This window comes from Apium graveolens, chromosome 1, assembly GCF_009905375.1.
Source record: "Apium graveolens cultivar Ventura chromosome 1, ASM990537v1, whole genome shotgun sequence".
NCBI lineage: Eukaryota > Viridiplantae > Streptophyta > Magnoliopsida > Apiales > Apiaceae > Apium > Apium graveolens.
In genome coordinates, this window is record NC_133647.1 from 155,280,627 (window position 1) to 155,302,044 (window position 21,418).

Below are 21,418 nucleotides of genomic sequence, written 5' to 3' on the forward strand. Positions count from 1 at the left end.
AAAAACTGATCATACTTTAATATTAAAATAATAAGAAATATATGAATATGAGCATGTGTTTTGCTAAAACAAATTATTTAATATATAAAAATCTTATATTAAATTTGGGATGACTAATATTACTTCCCAATTTTTTTTAGCATAAAACAATTAATTTGCAAAATAGCCGGCCATCCATGTAATTCAATTATCTAGAATATATTGGAACAACAATGCATGCCAATAACTTGTGAAATTAAAGTGTAGTTATATATAGGGACTTATAGTTACAGCTCCTCTTTTAATGCTCAGGTTACAATTTTATATATACTATCACATTAAAACTTGAAAAAAACTCAAAAACATCAGAAAAATATACACTGCGTTTCTTTGTCAAAATTACCATCTTCAATATACACAACCATATCAGCAAGTAGGGGTGTACACGGATCGGGTTGGACGGGTTGGGAGAATTTAGCAACCCAACCCAATTAATTCGGGTTTTCAAAATTTCAACTCAACCCAAACCGTTTAAATTCGTAACCCAAACCAATTTGTATACTTCGGTTTGGTTTGGTTTGGATCGGTTTGATGGGTTTATAAATATACAAAATTAATATAAAAAATTATAATAAAACATAAGGTTTTAAAGTTTAAAACACTTGAAAATAGTTCAAAATAATATTACAATCTTCCATATTGAATAGTCTTAAACATCTAATTTTCGACATCAAAAGTACTAATAATATTGCTTACACTTTATATATTGGAATGAATCATAAATGCAAAAAATATAACACTAATCAAACATCTATTGTTGTTACGAAATGAACTATGAACACGGAGGTTATAAGTTACGTTTAGAGTTAGAGATATATGGATCTATGTAAATGGCATAAACATAATTTTGGATTAACTTATTAGCATGTACATATATATTTTAATCGGGTTGGGTTGGATTGGTTTAAAATTATCGAAAACCATATCCAACCCAATTAAATCGGGTTGACATTTTTTCAACCCAACTATATATCGGGTTGAAAAAAATCGGTTTGGTTCGGCCGAAATAGGACCGGTTCGGTTTGGATTGGTCGGGTTGGCCAAACCGTGTACACCCCTATCATCAAGTAACTCCAAAACCAATGCACTTAAGGGCTAGATGGATGATTATGAGTACCTACCTGAAAGCATTTCAGACCTAAAAGCTCATACTTCCAGACTTCTGAATTTGTTTTTAGAAAAGAACTCTACTAACCTGTTATCTCATTGTTTTCAAGAATTCTGGTGTCTCATTATCCTTGAGATGCCCAATGGATAGCAGACATGTTTAAATTTCTCAAACCCAAAACGGAAGTCCTGAAATAAACCAGAAACAATTAGAATATAGGTCTGACAATCAATTGTGGCACGATGTTCACTCAACCAATCCATGCCCAAAATAATGTCAAAGTCATGCATCTCCATCGGAAGCAAGTTAACCTTACAATTTCTATCTCCAACAGCTATCGGACACTCTCGATACACATCAGAAATAATAACAGAATTCCCCATCGGGGTAGAAATAGACATATGAGGATATAATAATGAAGGTGTAACGTCAAGATGACGAACAAACGATAAAGACACAACATAATGGGTTGAACCAGTATCAAATAACACATAAGCATCACGTCTACCAACAAGAAGTGTTCCTGAAACAGTACCTGAATTAGCTGCTGCCTGATTTGCCGTCAATGCAAACACTCTGGCTGTAGGATTCTGCTGACTTCCACTGCCACTACCACCGCCAGCTCCTCCTCCACCAGGGTTGCGTGACAATGTGCAATTCTTTGCCCTATGGGACATGCTACCACACAAGAAACAAGCCCCAGTCTGTTTGTAACAAGCTCTACCTGGATGATGTCCACCACATGTAATACAAGGAGCCACTGGAATCATATTAGGGTTTCCCCCATATATTGAGTAACGGCTCTGCCCCTGCTGACTATTTTGTCACTGCCTAGGCTGCTTCTGCCGTTGAAACTGCTGATTCTGATTCTGACCAACATACTGATTCCGGCCGTGGAATGACTGACCACCCCTATTCTGATTCTGTCCGCGCCACTGTCCCTGCTGACCATTCTGACCTCCATACCACTGTCTACCCTGTGCAAAACCCTGATCATCCCTAGTCCTCTTACTACCACTGTTAGACCTGGAAGTCCTGAAATCTATGCGCTCCTTCTCAACATTCTTTGATGCATCAGCCGCCTCTGCCATATTATCAAATTTAAAAGAAATTATGGAACCCCTCAGATGAAACTTCAACCCCCATTTAAATTTATCAGCCTGCTGCGCAGCAGTCCCTGCAACTGTCCCAGCAAATCCAGCTAACCTTATAAACCTCGCCATATAATCAGTAATGCTCTCATCCTGGTGCTGCATAATAGAATGAAACTCCCTCAAATAAGCCTCCCTATCAGCATTAGAGAAGTACTGCTCATAGAATACTTCCTTGAATCCATGCCATTCCAAAGCCTCTGCATACTACTCCCCTCTAGTAGCTTTCACTCCTCTCCACCATCTCTAAGCATCACCCTCCAACTTATATACAGCTAACCTGACCTTCTGAATCTCATCACAACCCAGTGCATCAAAAATCTTTTCGAGATGAACAATCCAATTTTCAGCATCAATAGGAGTTGGTGCTGCACTAAAAGAGTCTGGTTTCTGCTTCACAAACCTCTCCAACCATACAAACGGCTCCAGCTGATGGCCCTGACCATTCTGATTCTGATTTCCATTGCCATTCTGATTTTCTTGTCCATTCTTGTTTCCATCGCCATTCTGATTTCCTTGTCCATTCTGATTTTCCTCGCCATTCTGATTTCCTTGGTTTGCCAAAGCCTGTTGTACAGCCTGAGCCACTGTTTGCCCTATCATCTCAGTAAGCTGAGCGGGGTCAATATGAAAAGGATCACGTCTAGGAGGCATCTACAATATAAGATAGCGAACGAATGAAGAGTACGAGAATAAATATGATGAAGCAGTTACAAACAGATTTCAAATGATAAAGTAGAATAAAACGAAATTAAATAGAATACCCATCCTATCGTCTACCCAAACTCACAGGTCAACCTAAATAGGTTTTCTACAAGAAAGAACCTGGCTCTGATGCCATCTCTGTAACACCCCCTTCTTAAAATAGAAGGGAAATATTACTTAAAATCCATAAACCTGCAAACAGAGCACTAATATATTTCTAACAATAATTAAACAGTCTAAAATCTCCAAAATAATATTAAATCTCCAAAATGTCTAAACCAAATAAATAAATGTTGAAATCTCTAATAAGTAATTAAGTCTAAATAATGATAGAAGTCTGAAATCCTAAGAACGAAATAAAGGGAGCTCTCCATTCACACAGTCCCAGATCCCCCTAAGCACCTGCCAGAAAAAGAATACAGCATGAGCCAAACGCCTAGTACGGATTTGGAATACAATTTTAAAACAAGAGATCAGAAATAAATAATCAGCAATTTATAATTAAACAACAATTTTAAAAATAAGTAAGGCTGAAACAACGACGGCTAGGATATTTTATACCGAGATCAGAACAGATACAAATACACACATCATAGGGTACCTAATGTGTGCAACAAAATGGATAACGTGTACGTCATATACAACGTCACCATAAATCAAATCACAAGTCATACTCTGGGTGCACCCACGTATCCTGAACAAATATCAAATGCGCAAAAACTCCTCCCAAGAGCTAACAGAAGGATACGCCGTGACCAATCACACTGTCACGGAAGTGTCATGTCACTGGTGCCGCAATGACATGGTTGTAGTACCCCTACAGCTGGTTAACTCGGTATACCCTAAATCACTAAGGGTTCAAAATAAAATATTCTTGTAAATTTAAAATCACCTGATACGAGTAATTCAGATTTCCGAAACAGAGGGTGTCATAAATAATATTTTAAAACAGAAGTAAACAAATATTTATAATTTTGCAAATCCATTTTAAAACAATTTTCGGAAGTCAAGGAGGTTAAAAGAATTTTTAACGGAACAAACAGAAGATAGAACGAAACGAATCATATATTTATAATATCTAAGAGAAGTAGCGCAGAATAAAAGGGGACAGAATCCGTACCTCAAATAACAACTCAAACACTCACGAAAATTCACAACGATCTGCTAAAGTCCCCCTCCCGAATCTAATAACAAAATTATAATTGATTGTTAACAATTCATTCTCTTTTTTTATTACAGTCACCATCAGCCTCTAGACAATGATATTAATTTTATACTAACAAATATGACATATATTAATAAAATAAATATTAGCAATGAATAGTAAATACTAGTAATGCGTCAGCTCCTGACTTGCTTTGTACCACAAGCTGATTCACAAACATGGCCAAATGTGTATTATAATATTAACATAAATACTATTGTCAGAATATAGCTCTAGTAAAATAAATTTAATAATAATAAAAAAAATAAACCAAAATTCTCCTCTTCCAGGATATACACTTATGACATCTTAGTATTAGTTTGTCACCTAAAAAAAATGTTAAAAAGCAATAATCAAATTAATATATAAAAGTGTATTTGCATGAGTTTATAAATAAAGGCAAATAATAAATTAATATAATTATATTGTTGTCATAATAAAACATAACTCATAATACTCTTTCACTTTATCGATCATTAGCGAAACAAAACATATATAATGTAAAATCATAAAATTTAGAATGTACCATACGTGCATAATATAGCGAAACTAAAATATATAAAAAAAACACTTGGTTTGATGTTGGTATCACAAAACCAGGGAGATGGCTCATCTCAAAGAAGACTACACTCCCACTGACATTGTTTCACTAGAGTTAATAAATTGTATTACCTTAAATTGCACTCCTGGTGATCAATTAGGTTCCACGTAGTCATGTATACACCTCGATCAACTAACTATATTAACTAATAATAAAACATCTAATTATATGATTACCTGTTTTATTTTGCACCTTTACTTTCTCGGTTATCCTTAGACTTGCTCTGTTCCGCCTCACCCTCCGTAGCCTCTTCTTCGCGCAACCCTTGCTCTAGGATTTTAATATTAATGTATGTGTTTGTTTTAATAGGGGTGCTGGATATTTATAATTTTACAAAGACTCCTTATTCTAATCTAATTATTATTAACTCAAACAAATTCTTTTATAATTCTTATTCTAACTTAAATCAAATTCATCACCTATTATTATTATTATTATCTAAAATTTATGTATATTACATTAATAAACTAGATAAAATTGAATTCCTAAAGAAAAAAATAGTCACTGAAACTTCAAGAACTAATATGGCCAGATAATAGAATGATCAACATTATTCTAGAACACAATTATATACTCTTCTTAAAACCATGTGCTTCTTACGACAAGCTGTAATTGTTCCACCAATAACAAACATCTAATATTGTGAAAAACATATAAAAAATCATGTGCCAGTATAAACTTATTCAAATAATTTAAGCTGGGTTATAGAGAGAGAGACTTGTACTTATATGTTTGTGTGAATGGAAGAAGCTTGCCTTGTGGCAGCATGACATAATTTCTGTTAATTGGATGCTATGCAAATATGCTAAGAGAGGAGTGGTAAACACAACTCACTTGTTCTCACTGTTATCCAAACTGAAAATCCAACCTTGTTTCTTATTGGGAGCTCCTGCAAAGCAACAAATTCATAATTATTGAAAATTGTACGGAATCTTAATGTATTGGAAACTAAATATTGATAGCAAGAATAATTGAATTTAAAGCCATTTTACAATTATAGTTTTTATAAAAGTAACATGAAACTCTTCCCAACAAAGAAAAAGCTCACAAACTTTTACATAGTACGCAAAAGTAGCACCAAACTTAAACCAAATATTGTAAACAAATAAGTAAGAAAGCACTGAGTTGTGCTGATGGATTCTGGAATACACCCTCTGCTGGTGCATCAAGTATCATGTGATGATGTTTAGTATTCAAGAGATAGAGCCGCTAAAAGCCTAGTTAGAAGCTATATATTTAGCTTTGTGGAGCTAGGATATGTACGTTTTACCAGCTCTACTTGTTGATACTATCGCACGTAATACTTCTTTTATTTAAAAAAGCTCACTATAAAAACACTGAAGAAGTTCAGGGGATGAGTAGCCTAGAAAACCTAAATTATGTATCAATCATGTAATCTATTTTCTAATATAGGGTAGGAAGATACAATTTTATAGATATCATATGACAATCTTTCTAATCTTATAAACAGATTTTGATTTCAGATATTTGGATCAAACAACTCTATTTTAAGCTTCACTTTTCTCAACAAATAAAGAGTTAAGTTTTTCCACAAGCGACAACAACGGTACTAAATTTAAATGAATTGTTTTTAAATTAATAGCCACCAAAAATTTATGGAATCCTAATTTATCAGAAGGTAACATGTTGTCAGCGAACCAGAAGGAAAATAAAAGCAAATAGAAGCCGCACAACAATTTATCCAGAATTAAACAAAATGAAAGAAGCTTAATCCTAGAGATATACCTGAGAGAGTGGTCATGTCGTTAGGGCGGCTCTGAAACACGGGCAGACTCACAAACCGGAAACCATATCCAAATTTGACATTGATTGCAAATGCAAATGAGCAAAGATGCAAATGCAGGGGATGACTGTTCGCATTCTTTTCCAAATTAAAGCTGAGTCATTATGCAAGGAAATTAAATAATACATAGTCACTATAAATGAAACATCAAGGAGATGAAGAGTTGCAAGTACAATTTTAATTTCAATCGTATAATCCCTAAAATTACAAGGAGAACACTAAAAAACTTAAAATTTGCCTGAATTGTTAGCTGAAAAGAAATTGTCATAAGAATAGTGGATAATTTTAAGGGCTAAAAATCAAAAGAAATATATATGAGGATAATTTTGTAAATACATCAGAAATTTGAAAGCAAATACATCAAAATTTTAAAAGCTGCCTATCAAAATTTTCGATCCAAAAGCATTGACACCCCCAATGAATGACAAGATTAGCTGTAAATATAGTACAACAATAAAAAAATAATGAACTAAAAGATACAATCTCTTAAGTATAATTGAATCAATAGATTTGCAGGAGTGATTATCTAATCATTTATATAAACTAATCTAATTATTTATATATATTTATGTAATCATTGAATCGTGTGTATCATACAATATATATATATGCACACAGCTACAGAAAATCAAATCAAAATTGAATATAACGAACCTGGGTAATGGGTTCATTTGACGTAGCCACCAGCTCTGCACGTATATATATATTCTCATGGTATTTTTAGCGGGTTTGGTAGATGAAAGTCCAAAAATATTTATTTGTAGGAGATTGACACAAAATATACAAAGCCTTAGAAATGAGAGAAATTTGCAAGTCTGAAGATGAGATGTGCCATGTTACACATGCGGGGATTTTCCTTTATATATATATATATAGATATAGATAGATTTGATACGTCCGTAAGTCACCAACTTTAAAAAAATGCGGTAACCACCTTATATATTCCGAATGACATATTTGATAAAAAAATGGCAAAATATTGTAATAAGTTCCATTTACAAAATAAAACTCCGAAAAAACAGCACAGAAGAAGACTGAAAAAGAAGATGAGCGGAGACGGGAAAAGAGTGTGCGTGACAGGAGCTTCAGGATTTATAGCTTCATGGCTCGTCAAGTTCTTGCTCCTTCGTGGTTACACTGTTCATGCTACTGTTCGTGACCCCAGTATGTTTATCACCTGTTTATGTTCTTTCTCTAACTGGGTTTTTTTATTTTCTTGATTTTTTATTTCATTCTTATCAATCTTCGTGACTTATGTATTGCTATATTGAAAATTGCTTGTGTACTTATACCCTTTTGAGGAAATTGCCTAAATTTAATTATGAATTGGGTTTTAATAGTAATCAATGATAATGTTCTTTATTGATTCTATAGCTGATCATTGACTAGACACTCACTCTCACACATATATCAAATATGGGCTACTACATAGAACATGTGTTTTTTTATTGTGAGGAGAAAGGGATGGGGATGTGTCACTGCTGCTAGATCATTGTTGAATTCTCGGGGATTGGATATATGACCATTTCATTTCCTAGTAGATACTTTCTTGTCAACTAGCAGTTTATGCAAAGTTGTGTACTTTGGACCTAGGGGATTGTGGCCTAGTAGTATCGAATTAATTTGCCATGAGGGGAGGTTTACGATTAAATCTTGCTAAGGGATAGATGGTTGGACGAGTGTGTTCTATCATTAGAAAAAGAAAAAGGAATTAGCATATTGATAAACTTCAAGAAAAATTGGTATACTAAATTAAGTTTAGTATTGGACAGTTTATGATGTTTATAAATTAAGGGTACAAATTTACAATTTACAGGGTGGGCGTTAAATATGTATTATTTGTAAGCTGTTAGGAGGAATCGGGAATAATGGGTGATTGGTTTATGTGAACAATACGGTCGTTAGTTATGATGACACCATTTTCTGTAAGTATGCATTATAATATCTTGCGACTATGTTGGTTAGGTGCCATTATATCCCCCTTAAAGTTTATAATTTGTGTCTCTTCGTTTTGCAGATATTTTGATTATGTACCATAATTGTGTAACCTAGTATTTATGCTTTTGGAACTACGTACAAGCGATCTCGGTCCATTAATTTGGCTTCGATGTTCTGTGACCTTTGTATATAATTTCAAATTATCTTCTTGACCATGATTTATTTTTCTAAATATCTAGTGTTAATTGTTTACGAGGCATAATGACTTAGGTATATAGACTATAAACACTAAAGAAACTATTAATCTTATAATAATGAACTCTGTTGTGTATGATGGTAGTATTTCAAGGTCAGTCAGACTTGTAATAGCTCATTGAATCCTGGATTAACAGCATTTCAATAAAAACTAAAGATTGTTTTGTGACCATCTACTAGCTAAACCATATCAAGTCACGCTTTGACATTTGACATGCTTGTTATGTTAAGAATATAAAGATAACATATGTGGTGTTTGTAGTATCTTGACAGCTTAGTGTACTTATTCAAGTTTTTTCTTATCCAAGTATAATCCTTGGTTTTTTTAAACTAATTTTAGAATAGCACCATAATTTGGTTCAAACAATAGTATTCTAGTATATGCTTGTTTTAAAGCACATGGAAATAACTGTATTATGCACCCTTATACTTTCCAAAACAATCTTGTCACCAAAATAAAGGTGCCACACCCTACAATCTCCGTTTCCAAGAAGCATGAAATCCTTTTTTTCCACTATGAAGAGAAGAAAATATAGGTTCTGATCATAATAATTTTCAGGTGACTCGAAGAAAACCAAACACTTGCTTGCACTTGATGGAGCTGTGGATAGACTCCACTTGTATAAAGCAAATCTTTTGGAAGAAGGTTCTTTTGATGTTGTTGTTGATGGTTGCGAGGGTGTATTCCATACGGCGTCTCCATTCACCTATGCGGTCAATGATCCACAGGTTATCTTTACAGACAGACAGACTCAGAATGATACATACATATATAAGTATGTATGCATATGGATGTTTGTGCACACATGTGTATATGGCATTATATATGTATTCTTATAAATCTGGACTCAGAATTGAGTGATCAAGTGTGCAAGTTAAGCATAAATATGGAAAAACTTCTAGCTGATTTAGTCTTAAACCATATTGTCAGAATAAGAATAAGAAGAATGAAATGTTTGATTAGAGATTTGTTTAAATATCTATTTATAAATTTGATGCAACATTTGAAGAACTCATATGGATAGTGAAATTTCTGGAAATTTGATCATCTGCCTGGCATATGTGAGAATGGTACTTGGTAGGACCTTGAAACTGTATAAAAGATGACCCGGTATTTCGAGTTTAAAAATCTTACTCTGCTGTTCTGTAGAAAGAGGTTCACACCCTATGTAGATTTATGTTTCATTATGTAAAGCATATTTCTATCTTCAACTTGATCAACCTTGTTTTAGTAGTAATTAATATTATTATATGAAAAATGCGCACAAAGTGTATATAGACTATTCTCTGTAAGTTTGCTAGTCCTGGAATCATAAATGTGGAATTACGAGAAATTATTGCGACGAGTGAGTAATAAGTAATAACAAGACTTGGTTTCTGAAAAACCGACATTGCACCATTTTCCCAAACTTTATCTAACCATTATATTGTTAGATACTTCAGAGTGCGATATTTTATCTACTTGTTTATAAACACACTTTATTAGCATTATAGTGTTTACTGTATTTCTCCTTTTTCTCAGGCGGAATTGATTGATCCTGCAGTCAAGGGAACACTAAATGTTCTTAGGTCATGTGCAAAAGCTCCATCAGTTAAAAGAGTGGTTTTGACTTCCTCTATAGCAGCAGTTACATACAATGATAGGCCAAAGACTCCTGATGTCATAGTTGATGAGACATGGTTTTCTGATATAGAGATATGCAAAGAAAGAAAGGTTCGTGCCTTTGTAGTCCTCAATGTTTATGGTCTGTCGAGTAGGTTTTAACTAATATATACTGCACTTAATGGTGATAGTGATGGTTTCCAAATAGCTAGTTATTCCCATAAATGATACTTGATTTGCTGAACTTTCTTTTAGTGATTCTCTCCTCATGCCTCACTTGTTGACTGTACCAGCTGTGGTATGTTCTTTCAAAGACATTAGCCGAGGATGCTGCCTGGAAGTTCGTGAGAGAAAGAGGAATTGACATGGTTACAGTAAACCCTGCAATGGTTATCGGACCTCTTCTGCAACCAAGTCTCAACACAAGTGCTGCTGCAATTTTAAACCTAGTAAAAGGTGATGCCTGTATAAATCTTTAATTTCAGTGTCCTAGATTGTATACTGTAATTTAATTAAAACTGAAGCACAAGAAGTGACAATATAGTTGGCATTCATCATCAAACAACATATATTACTGTAATATGAATCTGTACTTTCTGACCAGCTTCATTGAGTATTTATGTTTTTTAATTTATGCAGGAGTACAAACATATCCAAATGCTAGTTTGGGATGGGTTAATGTGAAGGATGTGGCTAATGCACATATTCAGGCATTTGAGCTTACTGCAGCCAAGGGAAGATACTGCATGGTTGAGAGCGTCGTACACTACTCAGAACTTGTTGAAAAATTGCGGTATTTATATCCTTCGTTGCAACTTCCTGTCAGGTTAGTTTTTCGGCCCAACTGTTCTTTTAAAAAGTATTTTACAAGTGTACTTATTGTATCCACGTTAACCTGACCACGGGCACAATGTAGTATAAATAAATCCCACTAGTTCCCCAGTTTAATCATCTGGACTTCTCTTCTATGCTGTTACATTTTGGTAGTAGACTAGTCTTTCTATATCAACATACAGAATCTGTTGCGACTGTCTGAGATTGAGATATACCTGACTAAGTGGCTGATAAAATGTTGTTGTCATATTATTATAGATATGTTGCTATGTTTACATAAACATATATGCGAGTGAAAAATGTCTATTGTCTAGATATATTGATTATGAGAGAAGATGATCAGTCAGTCAGAGTAGCTGGATCTTCATCTTCATTCAATTTTTAGATACATATTATTATTTATAAAATAGTGTTTATATACAACAAATTGCAGGTGTGCAAATGACAAGCCATTCGTGCCAACCTATCAGGTCTCCAAGGAGAAAATTAAAAGCTTGGGCATCAACTACATCCCTATTGGGGAGAGCCTTAAAGAAACTGTTGAGAGCTTGAAGGAGAGGAAAATCTTTGCTCTCTCATCTGCTTTGTAATGTGATTAGGGCTCTAAATGAATAGTGTACGAAGCTCTCAACCATGAATATCAAACTGGAGCTAAAACTTAAATCGAGTGAAAACAGAGTCCTACACATTTATGAAACGAACCTTAGAATCATGTTAAAGTGTAGGTCATTTGTGAAGCCAATCGAGCATCAAACTGTTTATATTGTTCATCCTGAAAGTCTTGTTTATCTACAACCCTAAATATGATGATGGATTTGCCAAATCTCAGAAGTGTTCTCTAGTGAAAAATAGATGATATTAATGAAATGAAATCTTGAATGTTTTTGGAGAAGTTGAAGTCCTTCATGATACACAGTTTTCATAGTTGTAGTATTTGTTGTTGGGCCTACTGGTAAAGCACCCAAGTCCATTGAATTAGCCAGTAGCATTTGGTGGTTGTAGTGTTCAAATTCTTTGCCGACCTCTGCAATAAAGTTCGAGCATATCTCAATAGATAAATATCTGCTTTTTTTGATTTTTTATGATAATATTTATCATAAAAATTCAACTATAATTGATTGTGCAAAATGTAAAAAATGAAATTGCCAACAACCCAATTAAGTGCAAACAAGTCGGCCAATTCAAACTGACCACATATACTTCCAATTTTCCAAAGCCACACACTCCTGCATAAATCAACCTTACATGCTGGTACACTCTATAAATTGATTCGTATGGAACCTACAAATATCAAAATATCATAATTCGACATCTGCAACAAAATGGAAGCAATAACAAAAATGAGCTCTTCTGTGTTCGGTACAGGCGAAGCCAAGGACAAGACTCCCGAGAAGGCGGAGGGAACCGGAGGAGGAATGATGGAGCAGGCTGCGGCTTTCGGAGAGTCAGCGAAGCAAACTGCTATAGCCGGGAAAGACAAGACCGGAGAGGTTCTGATAGGTGCTGGGGAACAAGTGAAGGTCATGTCTCAAGGAGCCACTGATGCTGTTAAAAATACTTTCGCTCCTGCAGACAAAAAGGTCTAAGGAATGCTACCAGCTATCTAGGTTGTTTGATCATGTTTCATTGTAACGCATCCTTGTGATGTGTGTGTCACTCTATATAGTGCGATTTTTAATAATCTTATGATTTTATGTTGCATTTGTATTTCTTGAGAACTTCTGTTAATCAACTAGACTCTTGATCTTTAACAGATGGTTGTGATCTTTGTATTTTGAAAGATGTTTTTGAAATAAATAATATTATTGAATTAACGGAAAATTAATTCTAGCATCCCAATTATATGCATTTTTTTCAAGCTCTCTGAACTGTAAATATAAATTTATAAGTAATCTAACGTTTGACTATTTTACATTCAAATTTTCAGATTAAATTTTATGGGACCTCATTGCTTTTTAATAATGTAGGCAATAAATTTACAGTGGGTGGGAAACACCCTTTTGGCGACACATTACAATAACAATTTTTTATTTTATTTTTATCGTAAATAACCCGCAGCCGCTACCTTTAAATACGCTCACGCAATAGTTTGCAAATCACGATTAAGATAAAATTTATTCTAAAGTCAAATTTACCTCAAGTTATATAATTATACAAGATTTATTTAATTTTACTTTTTTGATTTAAACTGGGTCATATTTCCTATTTTCACATAATTAAATTTGTTTCATTTAACCTAAGTTCCCGTAACTATATAGTTGAATAATATTTATTCACTATACCACATAACTAAAAAGTTGATTTCATCTAAATTTGATATTTGAAAAAATGAACAAAATATCTCATTTTTGGGTTGAACTGCGCAAAATGCATAAATGAGTTTAATAATATCCAAGATACCTGTTCTGTTATATATGGATGATAGGTATGCGTGTTTCATATTAGTTTTTAAAGGGATTCACCTTTGAAAAATGCGTATTCACTAGATGATAAAACTGATTTCATATTTCAATAATACATGCTTGTAATTTTTTGATAACTGAATACGTATCTCACAAATACATATTTTGTAAGTAATGTAGGCGGAGTATTCCGTATTTAAGTATAGTGGACAATTAAAATCAAAAATGTTTATTTTGATACAGCACATCACTATAACTACATAATTAAATAATTTTTATTTGTTATACACTATAATGTTCAATTCATCTTCAAGTACTAATATAGTAATATATTTAATATTTAACGTAATTAATATTGAATCTCGTAGACCTTTCGAGGTTATCGGTTGTCATTAAAAAGCCCGATTTTTTCGGCAAACCATTAATAAGACAGGCATTTTAGCATAGACATATATTCCTGTCCAATTAAGCGTTGAATTTCAGACATATCGCTTCTGTTGAGAAAATATATAAATTTTAGTACGTAAACAGTTAAATTTTATAATCAATTTTATTTAATTCATATTTATTCTGGACAGCACAGTAATATATGTACATATACTATGTCGGTCATATAGTGCATGAAAATAAGAGTGCTGATTTGTTAATAGTGTAAAGTAGAAATATCGACATAACAATGTCGGCCAATTCACCGTGCCCGCATATAGGCTCCAAGTTCCCTGAGCCACAGGCTGCTTCACGGATAACAGGTACGTGGCAACAACTCACTGTACTGAGAGTTCTATAAATGTGCTTTTATGAAACCATAAAATTAAATATATGAATCACAGCCAAAACAATGGAAGCAATAAAAAATATGACCTCCTCAGTCTTCGGCACTGGCGAAGCCAAGGACAAGACTACTGAGACCAAGGTGGAGACAGGAGAAGCTGTGCAAACCTTAAAAGACAAGACTTGCGAGACAGCTGAGGCAGCTAAGGAAGTGATTGGAGGTGTGGTGCAAACCTCCAAGGACAAGACTTTCGAGACGGCCGAGGCTGCTAAGGAGGTGACTGGAGGAGCCGTGAAAACCTCCAAGGACAAGGCTTTCGAGACGGCTGAGGCAGCTAAGAAAGTGACTGCAGGAGCCGTGCAAACTACTAAGGAAAAGGCTGTTGAGATTGGAGAGTCGGGCAAGCAGACGGCTGAAGCAGGGAGTGAGAAGACTGGAGACGTTTTGTTAGAAGCCGGGGAACAAGTGAAGATCAAGGCTCAAGGTGCCACTGATGCTGTCAAAGGCGCTTTCGCGTAATTGATCTGATGAAAGATGCTAATTGTTTGGTTATGTCCTAATCTGGTGCCTTGTTAAATAATTATCATGTAATTTTTATACAGTACTAATTTTATGTTTGTACTTGAAGAAGCTTTACATTTCAATTTAAGTTATAGTAATCATATATACTCTTTAGGATGCCTTTTTTTTTAAATATGAAGAGGCCAACAAATTAAAACACGCGCGATACTTGGCATGAATGATTCTGATTAAGTTAGATTATTCAAATAAGTGCATGTTTTATATAAGCATTGCTAAATATTACCAATTTGTTATTTGATTTCTTATCTAATTAATCTTAATTTGAATGTTCTTAACAATCTCATACTTACGGCTAACCCATTAACATGTTCAGGTTTCAGACCTGCAGTTGATGTTTTTTTGGAGTTTGGAAAAGGTTAATCAGGGGGAAGTAAATGGTTTGTTCTGCACAAATTACTTAAGGAATTTCAGGGATATTTAAACTAAATTAGTTTTTTAGTGATTATTATTCGAGTTGAGAGTACTTATGTCATATTAATCATTGGAGCTATTTAATTCTGATTTAGTCTGCATTTGCCTAGTTCTGTTTTATGCCGTTGAATAGTTGATCAACGGACAAAAAGTCATTTGTTGTATAAAGGCTCCCGACAAACCGTTGTTAGGGACCCTCCCCCTATTTTATTATTGTTAACAGTCCTAAGAAACTATGGCGTGGCTGTGAATCATGAATGTGTTTCATACATATTACTAAAAAGTTTCAGCTTTTGGATATGGAACTACAGTGTCAGAGTTAGATCTCCTCCGCGGTACAAAAGCCACTTTCTTGTAATTGTTAGATCTCCTCCGCGGTGTAAAAGCCACTGGCTTGTAATCGGAAAAGGTGGACAGACACCTCTTACCTGATGATGCAACATATATGTGACCAAGTATAATGCAATGTGGAGGGAAAATTCATCAACTTTGTACAGAACTCAATAACAACTTCAGCTCTAACAGTGTGTCAAGACTTAAGACTACATTGGCCTCGAGGGCAACTCCAGTAAACTTCTAAATGAATTCCTCGAGTTAAAATTTGAGGAGGATGCAACAAAAACATGCTTCAACAAACTCCTAAACCCTCTTCAAATATTTAAGAGTCCCTCCATCCTCTTTATATTTAAGACTCTCTCTCCTCTCCCTACTCTATTTTTTATTAATATACATCACTTCCTTTCATTAATGTGCCAATATAACTTTTATTTCTAAATTGCAAGTACTTTTAACAATAAAAAATAACCCAAGGGACAAAAATAGAGACGATGTGGGAGATGATGAACAATTTTTGTATGTTAAATAATTAGAACGACTCCAAGAAGTTCTTAATTTTTTTGCCAAAAATAATATAAATAATTGCCTCCTAATGATTTAACGTACAAAAATTTCTCATAATCTCCAAAATCATCTCTATTCTTGTCCTTTAAGTTATTTTTTATTATTAAAAGTACTTACAATATCGTCAGAAAGAAAAGTTAAATTGGCACATTGATGAAAGGAATTGATATATATTAATAAAAAATAAAGTAGGAAGAGAAGAGAGAGTCCTAGAGCATCCGGAAGAAACTCCCGACAACAACTCCTAAGTCAAAATTCGAAAAAAAGGCACCAAAAATTTACTCCAACAAGTTCCTAAGTAGAGATGCACAAAATACCCGGGTCCGAAAATTTGGCCCGGCCCGATTTGGTCAAAATCTGGTCAAGTCCGGCTCGGTCCCGACCCGGGCTTCGGGCCTCGACGGGCCCTATATTTTTCGGCAAAGTCCGGCCCGATCCAATCAGGTTTTGACATTTTCCGAAAGCCCGGTCCAGCCCGGTCAAAATCAAAGTCCGAAAAGCCCGGCCTGATCAAAACTCGGGCTTTTTAAGGTCCGGTCAAAAACCGGCCCGATGGGTCTTTTGTGCAACTCTACTCCTAAGTGCTCTTCAAAATTTGAAGAGTCAACATTTCCTCCTCATATTTAGGGTCTCTCTCCTCTCCTCTCTTCATTTTTTATTAGTATATATCATTTTTCTCAACTTCAATTAATGCAAATATTATTTAGAAATTAGACTAAAAATAGGTAAAGATGAATTTGAGAAGGATGGTGGGAGTGAAAACACATATTTGTATCATAAATTACTAGGCTCATTTAATAATATTTTTTATGAGGATGATACTAGATAACTCTTGGAGTTGCTCTTAAGTATGAAGAGGATGAAGGGACTCTTAAATTTTTGAACAGGGATTAGTAGTTTGTTGGAGCATGTTTTTGTTGCATCCTCCTCAAAATTTAACTCGAGGAGTTTATTATTGGAGTTACTATAAGGAGGCAATTGTTTATATTATTTTTAGCAAAAAATTTAAGAGTTTGTTCGAGTTGCTCTTTATTGACAAATAATGCGGTGTAATAAGAGAATGTAATTAAGTGTCCGTTTGAGAAATTTTAAAATAATCAACTTATTACTTAAATTGAATAAGTAACTTATAAATTATAAGTAGATAAATGTTATTAAGTTATATAAGTGTTTGAATAATTTTACTTATAATTCATATTTTTTTACTTAAATGGACTAAACTAAATAATTTTAAATATAATTATCTTAATTCTTATATTTTAAGTTAAAATAACATTTTAAAAAATATTTTCTAAGATATTTTCTAAAACTGATTTAATTGGGTCGAGTTGTAAAAACGACTCAAATCCGGTCAATCCCATCCAATGTATGACGGTAGCGTTGGGTTACGAATTTATATTTTTCGGGTTGGGTTAAAAAATTTCAAACCGATCTAATTTGGTCGGATTGTAAAAATAACTCCAACTCTGTCAACCCAACTCATGTGGAGCCCAAATTACACAAGTTTTTGTACCACGAACAGCGAAAGTGTACATATAATGTAATTAGTAAATAGTGGTTGAGGTATTACTCAAGGATTTTAATGCCTAATAATCGTCTGTTAAATAAATCTTATCTAATACACGGTTCCACAACTTTTAGATTTTTATTTCCAAAGGCTCTAATTTTTTTACCTTCGGCTATAAATATCTGCGGAAAAGACTTTTCCTTTCCGCAGATATTTATAATAGAAAGGAAAAAGTTTTTTCTCCTAATATTTATAGCAGAAAGTATTTTTTTTAATTCAAGATGTTAAAATATAGATCAGACACCCTCAATAATATGTTATTTAAACGGTTCTTGACACACAATTGTCAAGTAACAGGATCCATTAGTCAAATGTTGCTTGTAGTTTGCTCTTGAAATTTAATAAAGAAAAGACATAAATTTTTACATATATAGAGCTAATTTTACAATGCTTCAATTTGTGACGAGATTATACCTGAATTCCAAACAACCTGATGCCAAATTTATAAATATAAAATTTTAATTAATTTTAAAATTATGTAAAAAATTTAGCTTAGAATTTTTAGATTTACCAACATTTTAAGAAATCACCGATTATTCAAGTGGGTCGGAACTTGGGGTGATAAACAAAAATTTCTTAGTTCTAAATAATTGGTGGCCGCAAAAATAATTTAATCGTTTGTTTTGTATTTTGTTTTAGATTTTTTCAGTATTTTTTTAATATCAGACGTAGGCAGTGTTCTAAAAAGCGCAAATCGTACCTAAGCGGCGGGAAGACCTTCTAGCGCTTAAACGGTTAAGCGGACGCTTAAGCGAAATTTTAAGAGGATCTATAAGCGGATAAATAATATTTATTTAAAATTATATATATAATAATAATATGTGTAATACTAAAATAATGAGAATAAATAAAATATCAAGAATATGAACATAATTTTTTCTTAAAAACTTATAAATTTTTATTTTTTAATCAAGATAATTGTTTTATTAAAATAAATATCAATATATAAAATTAAAAATTTGACAAGTCAAAATTGGTTTGACTGTTTAATGACCGTTGAATCTATTTATAAGGCCGTTTAATCTTTAAAAATGTTTAATTATCTGATTAGTATGAAATCGAAGTACTTAATAGTCGGATTCCGCTTAAATGGCCATTTAGGCGGCCGCTTAATGCGCTTTTTAAAATACGGGATATAGGATATAATTTAGCTGATTGAATGAAAACATACATCTCGTAACAAAATGATCACGAGAAGAGCTAAGTCGGTCATTGCAAAAATACGAATCATCATCCATCAATTCTCGTTGACAAAATGGTAAAATATGTAGATTCACACCAGAACCGGACACAAAAGGCCATCTGATAGTAATACTGAGAACACACAGCAGCACATACAGCATCAGAATCAGCAAATATGTATTATATCCAGCTTGATCAAAGGTGCTGAGATGGAGTGAATGTTATATCACAGTGACGTCATATTCTGTTAGGAAAGTTAGTTAGAATCAAGTGTGTAGAATATTCTTTTGGGAGATATATAATCTGCTCATGTCTCTCATTGTATGATAAGAAGATTAATTGTAACACTTGAATATTCAGAAATGTAGTTTGTTAGTATTCATCTTCTTCTTCAGTGATCTTCTTTTATTAGCTTGCTTGTTCATTCTGCTAACTCTGATTTTGTTATGGTATCAGAGCCTCTCTTTTGATCCCCTCTCTCGATCTCTCGATCTCTCGATCTTTCTTTTTCTGGTTATTACCTTCTCTATGCGAAAATCTTATGCTTCCGCTGTTACGGAAAATCACACATCTCCATTAATTGCGACTGGTTCAACAACACCTGCAATAAACACTACGATTGACATCAATCATCCTTATTACCTTAGTTCTGCAGATCATCCAGGTCTCGCATTAGTAAATGAATTGTTAACTGATAACAATTATCATCACTGGAGCAGATCGGTACAGATTGCTCTTTCTACAAAACTGAAACTCGGCTTCATTGATGGCTCTCTAAGTCAGCCAACTGATCCTGTGCTGCTTTCGTTGTGGAGACGCAGTAATGACTTAGTCATTTCATGGATTCTTAACTTCGTATCATCTGAAATTCGCAAGAGTGTTGTGTATATGAGCACTGCTAAACAGATTTGGCTTGATCTGGCTGCAAGGTATGCACAGACTAACATTCCTCGTCTCTTTCAATTGCGTAAAGAACTGGTCTCTCTCTCACAAGGTATAAAGTCTATCACAACCTATTTCACTATGTTTCGTGGACTACTTGATGAATTAGATAGTTTATCGCCTATTCCTCGTTGTATCTGTGCAAATAGCAATTGTGCGTGCAATAATGCTCAAAAGTTAGATGCATATGAACAATATATCAAGCTTAGTCAGTTTCTCATGGGACTTAATGAACAATTTACATCTACTCGTGGTCAAATTCTTCTCATGAATCCATTGCCAGATATTTCTCATGCCTACTCTATGCTGTTACAAGAAGAAAATCAGCGTAATTTTACTCAATTATCTACGGTTGCTTCTGAGAATATGGCACTGAATGTTAGAATCAACTCTGCAAATGCTAAACAGTCAAATCGTAAAGCTACAGATTTTACTGTGTTCTGTGATTATTGCAAGAAATCTGGTCATAGAAAGGACAAATGTTTTATTCTCCATGGGTATCCTGACTGGCACAGGCTTCATGGCCAACCTAAGCCCAAACTACGCACTAATCCTAAGCCCAAGGTTATGCTTACTACAGATACTACTGTGTCAGGAAATCAGTGTTCTTCTGAGCCTGATGATCTTTCAGACAAACAGTATCAAAAACTGATTGCTATGCTTCAATCCAAGCTTAAAATTCCTGCAGATTCATCCACATCTCAGTCTACTCCACCTGCTCAGAATGCTCCTTGGTTTCAGGCTAATATTGTGTCTCAAATGGCAGGTACATTAATGCTAATAAATAATGCAACTGCTCTGAGTTCTGATCACTCCTGGATCATTAACTCTGGAGCCACGCATCATATTACTCATGATTGGTCTTTACTTGTCAATATTATTAGTCAAAAACCTGAGTTGCATCTGCCTAATGGTAATATAGCTTGTGTTACTCACATTGGTGATATTCACTTAAGTTCCAACATTTGCCTCAAGAAAGTGCTGTTTGTTCCTATATTCCAATGCAATCTCATATCTGTAGCTAAGTTCAATGCTGATAATAATTGTGAACTTATGTTTGCTTCCAATAAGTGTTTCATGCAGGACCTTGCTATGAGGAAGAGGAAGCAGATTGGTGAGCTAACTGAAGGCCTGTATAAGCTGCAATGTGCATCTGTTTAAGAACCATTTGGTTTTTTTGTTTCTTCCATTAAAACTTCTGATCATCCATATCATCTATGGCATTATAGACTAGGTCACCCCTCTGCAACTGTTCTTAGCCATGTTCCTGATTTACATTCTGTAAAACATCATGTATTCAATGATTGTGACATTTGTCATCTTACAAAGCAAAATAAATTGTCTTTCACTGATAGTCATTCTCATAGCTTGGCCAGTTTTGATATAATTCACTGTGATGTGTGGGGACCCTACAAGTA

At 34.0% G+C, this 21,418-nt stretch overlaps 4 protein-coding genes across 5 annotated transcripts; 2 read left to right on the forward strand and 2 right to left on the reverse strand.

Annotated features, from left to right (window-relative positions):
* Positions 1 to 273: 273 nt before the first annotated feature.
* LOC141721259 (uncharacterized) lies at positions 274 to 7,374 on the reverse strand. Of its 2 annotated transcripts, XR_012574681.1 has the most exons (5): positions 7,267 to 7,374; positions 6,555 to 6,706; positions 5,643 to 5,697; positions 1,683 to 2,952; positions 274 to 1,335 (listed from the first exon to the last, which is right to left on the reverse strand). XR_012574681.1 is itself a non-coding variant. In XM_074524093.1 (4 exons), exons 1-4 carry the CDS (start codon positions 7,323 to 7,325, stop codon positions 3,378 to 3,380), a joined length of 294 nt encoding a protein of 97 aa, XP_074380194.1. In that variant the 5' UTR covers positions 7,326 to 7,374; the 3' UTR covers positions 3,266 to 3,377. The 2 variants fall into 2 exon arrangements, 1 of the variants encoding a protein (XP_074380194.1); XM_074524093.1 differs by lacking the exons at positions 274 to 1,335; positions 1,683 to 2,952 and adding an exon at positions 3,266 to 3,405.
* LOC141708353 (uncharacterized) lies at positions 1,252 to 1,917 on the reverse strand. Its single transcript, XM_074511942.1, has one exon. The coding sequence runs from the start codon at positions 1,915 to 1,917 to the stop codon at positions 1,252 to 1,254; it is 666 nt and encodes a 221-aa protein (XP_074368043.1).
* A 191-nt stretch (positions 7,375 to 7,565) lies between the features above and the next one.
* LOC141668435 (phenylacetaldehyde reductase-like) lies at positions 7,566 to 13,063 on the forward strand. The gene is made up of 6 exons (XM_074475327.1): positions 7,566 to 7,776; positions 9,365 to 9,534; positions 10,328 to 10,519; positions 10,702 to 10,864; positions 11,048 to 11,234; positions 11,676 to 13,063. Exons 1-6 carry the CDS (start codon positions 7,581 to 7,583, stop codon positions 11,830 to 11,832), a joined length of 1,065 nt encoding a protein of 354 aa, XP_074331428.1. The 5' UTR covers positions 7,566 to 7,580; the 3' UTR covers positions 11,833 to 13,063.
* A 1,221-nt stretch (positions 13,064 to 14,284) lies between these two features.
* Positions 14,285 to 15,094, forward strand: LOC141668462 (uncharacterized). Its single transcript, XM_074475363.1, has 2 exons — positions 14,285 to 14,393; positions 14,475 to 15,094. The coding sequence occupies exons 1-2, from the start codon at positions 14,321 to 14,323 to the stop codon at positions 14,933 to 14,935; spliced, it is 534 nt and encodes a 177-aa protein (XP_074331464.1). The 5' UTR covers positions 14,285 to 14,320; the 3' UTR covers positions 14,936 to 15,094.
* The last annotated feature ends 6,324 nt before the right edge of the window (positions 15,095 to 21,418 follow it).

Bases quoted from the DNA above. Each gene is read 5' to 3' on its own strand.
- LOC141668462 (XM_074475363.1), top strand. From the start codon at position 14,321: ATGTCGGCCAATTCACCGTGCCCGCATATAGGCTCCAAGTTCCCTGAG. The intron at 14,394-14,474 runs GTACGTGGCAAC...TATGAATCACAG, and splicing joins GGCTGCTTCACGGATAACAG to CCAAAACAATGGAAGCAATA.
- LOC141721259 (XM_074524093.1), bottom strand. From the start codon at position 7,325: ATGAGAATATATATATACGTGCAGAGCTGGTGGCTACGTCAAATGAAC. The intron at 6,707-7,266 runs GTTCGTTATATT...ATAATGACTCAG, and splicing joins CAAATGAACCCATTACCCAG to CTTTAATTTGGAAAAGAATG. The intron at 3,406-5,642 runs GTGAGTTGTGTT...TTTTTCTGGCAG, and splicing joins TTGGATAACAGTGAGAACAA to GTGCTTAGGGGGATCTGGGA.
- LOC141668435 (XM_074475327.1), top strand. From the start codon at position 7,581: ATGGCAAAATATTGTAATAAGTTCCATTTACAAAATAAAACTCCGAAA. The intron at 9,535-10,327 runs GTTATCTTTACA...CCTTTTTCTCAG, and splicing joins ATGCGGTCAATGATCCACAG to GCGGAATTGATTGATCCTGC. The intron at 10,865-11,047 runs GTGATGCCTGTA...TAATTTATGCAG, and splicing joins AATTTTAAACCTAGTAAAAG to GAGTACAAACATATCCAAAT.
- LOC141708353 (XM_074511942.1), bottom strand. From the start codon at position 1,917: ATGATTCCAGTGGCTCCTTGTATTACATGTGGTGGACATCATCCAGGT.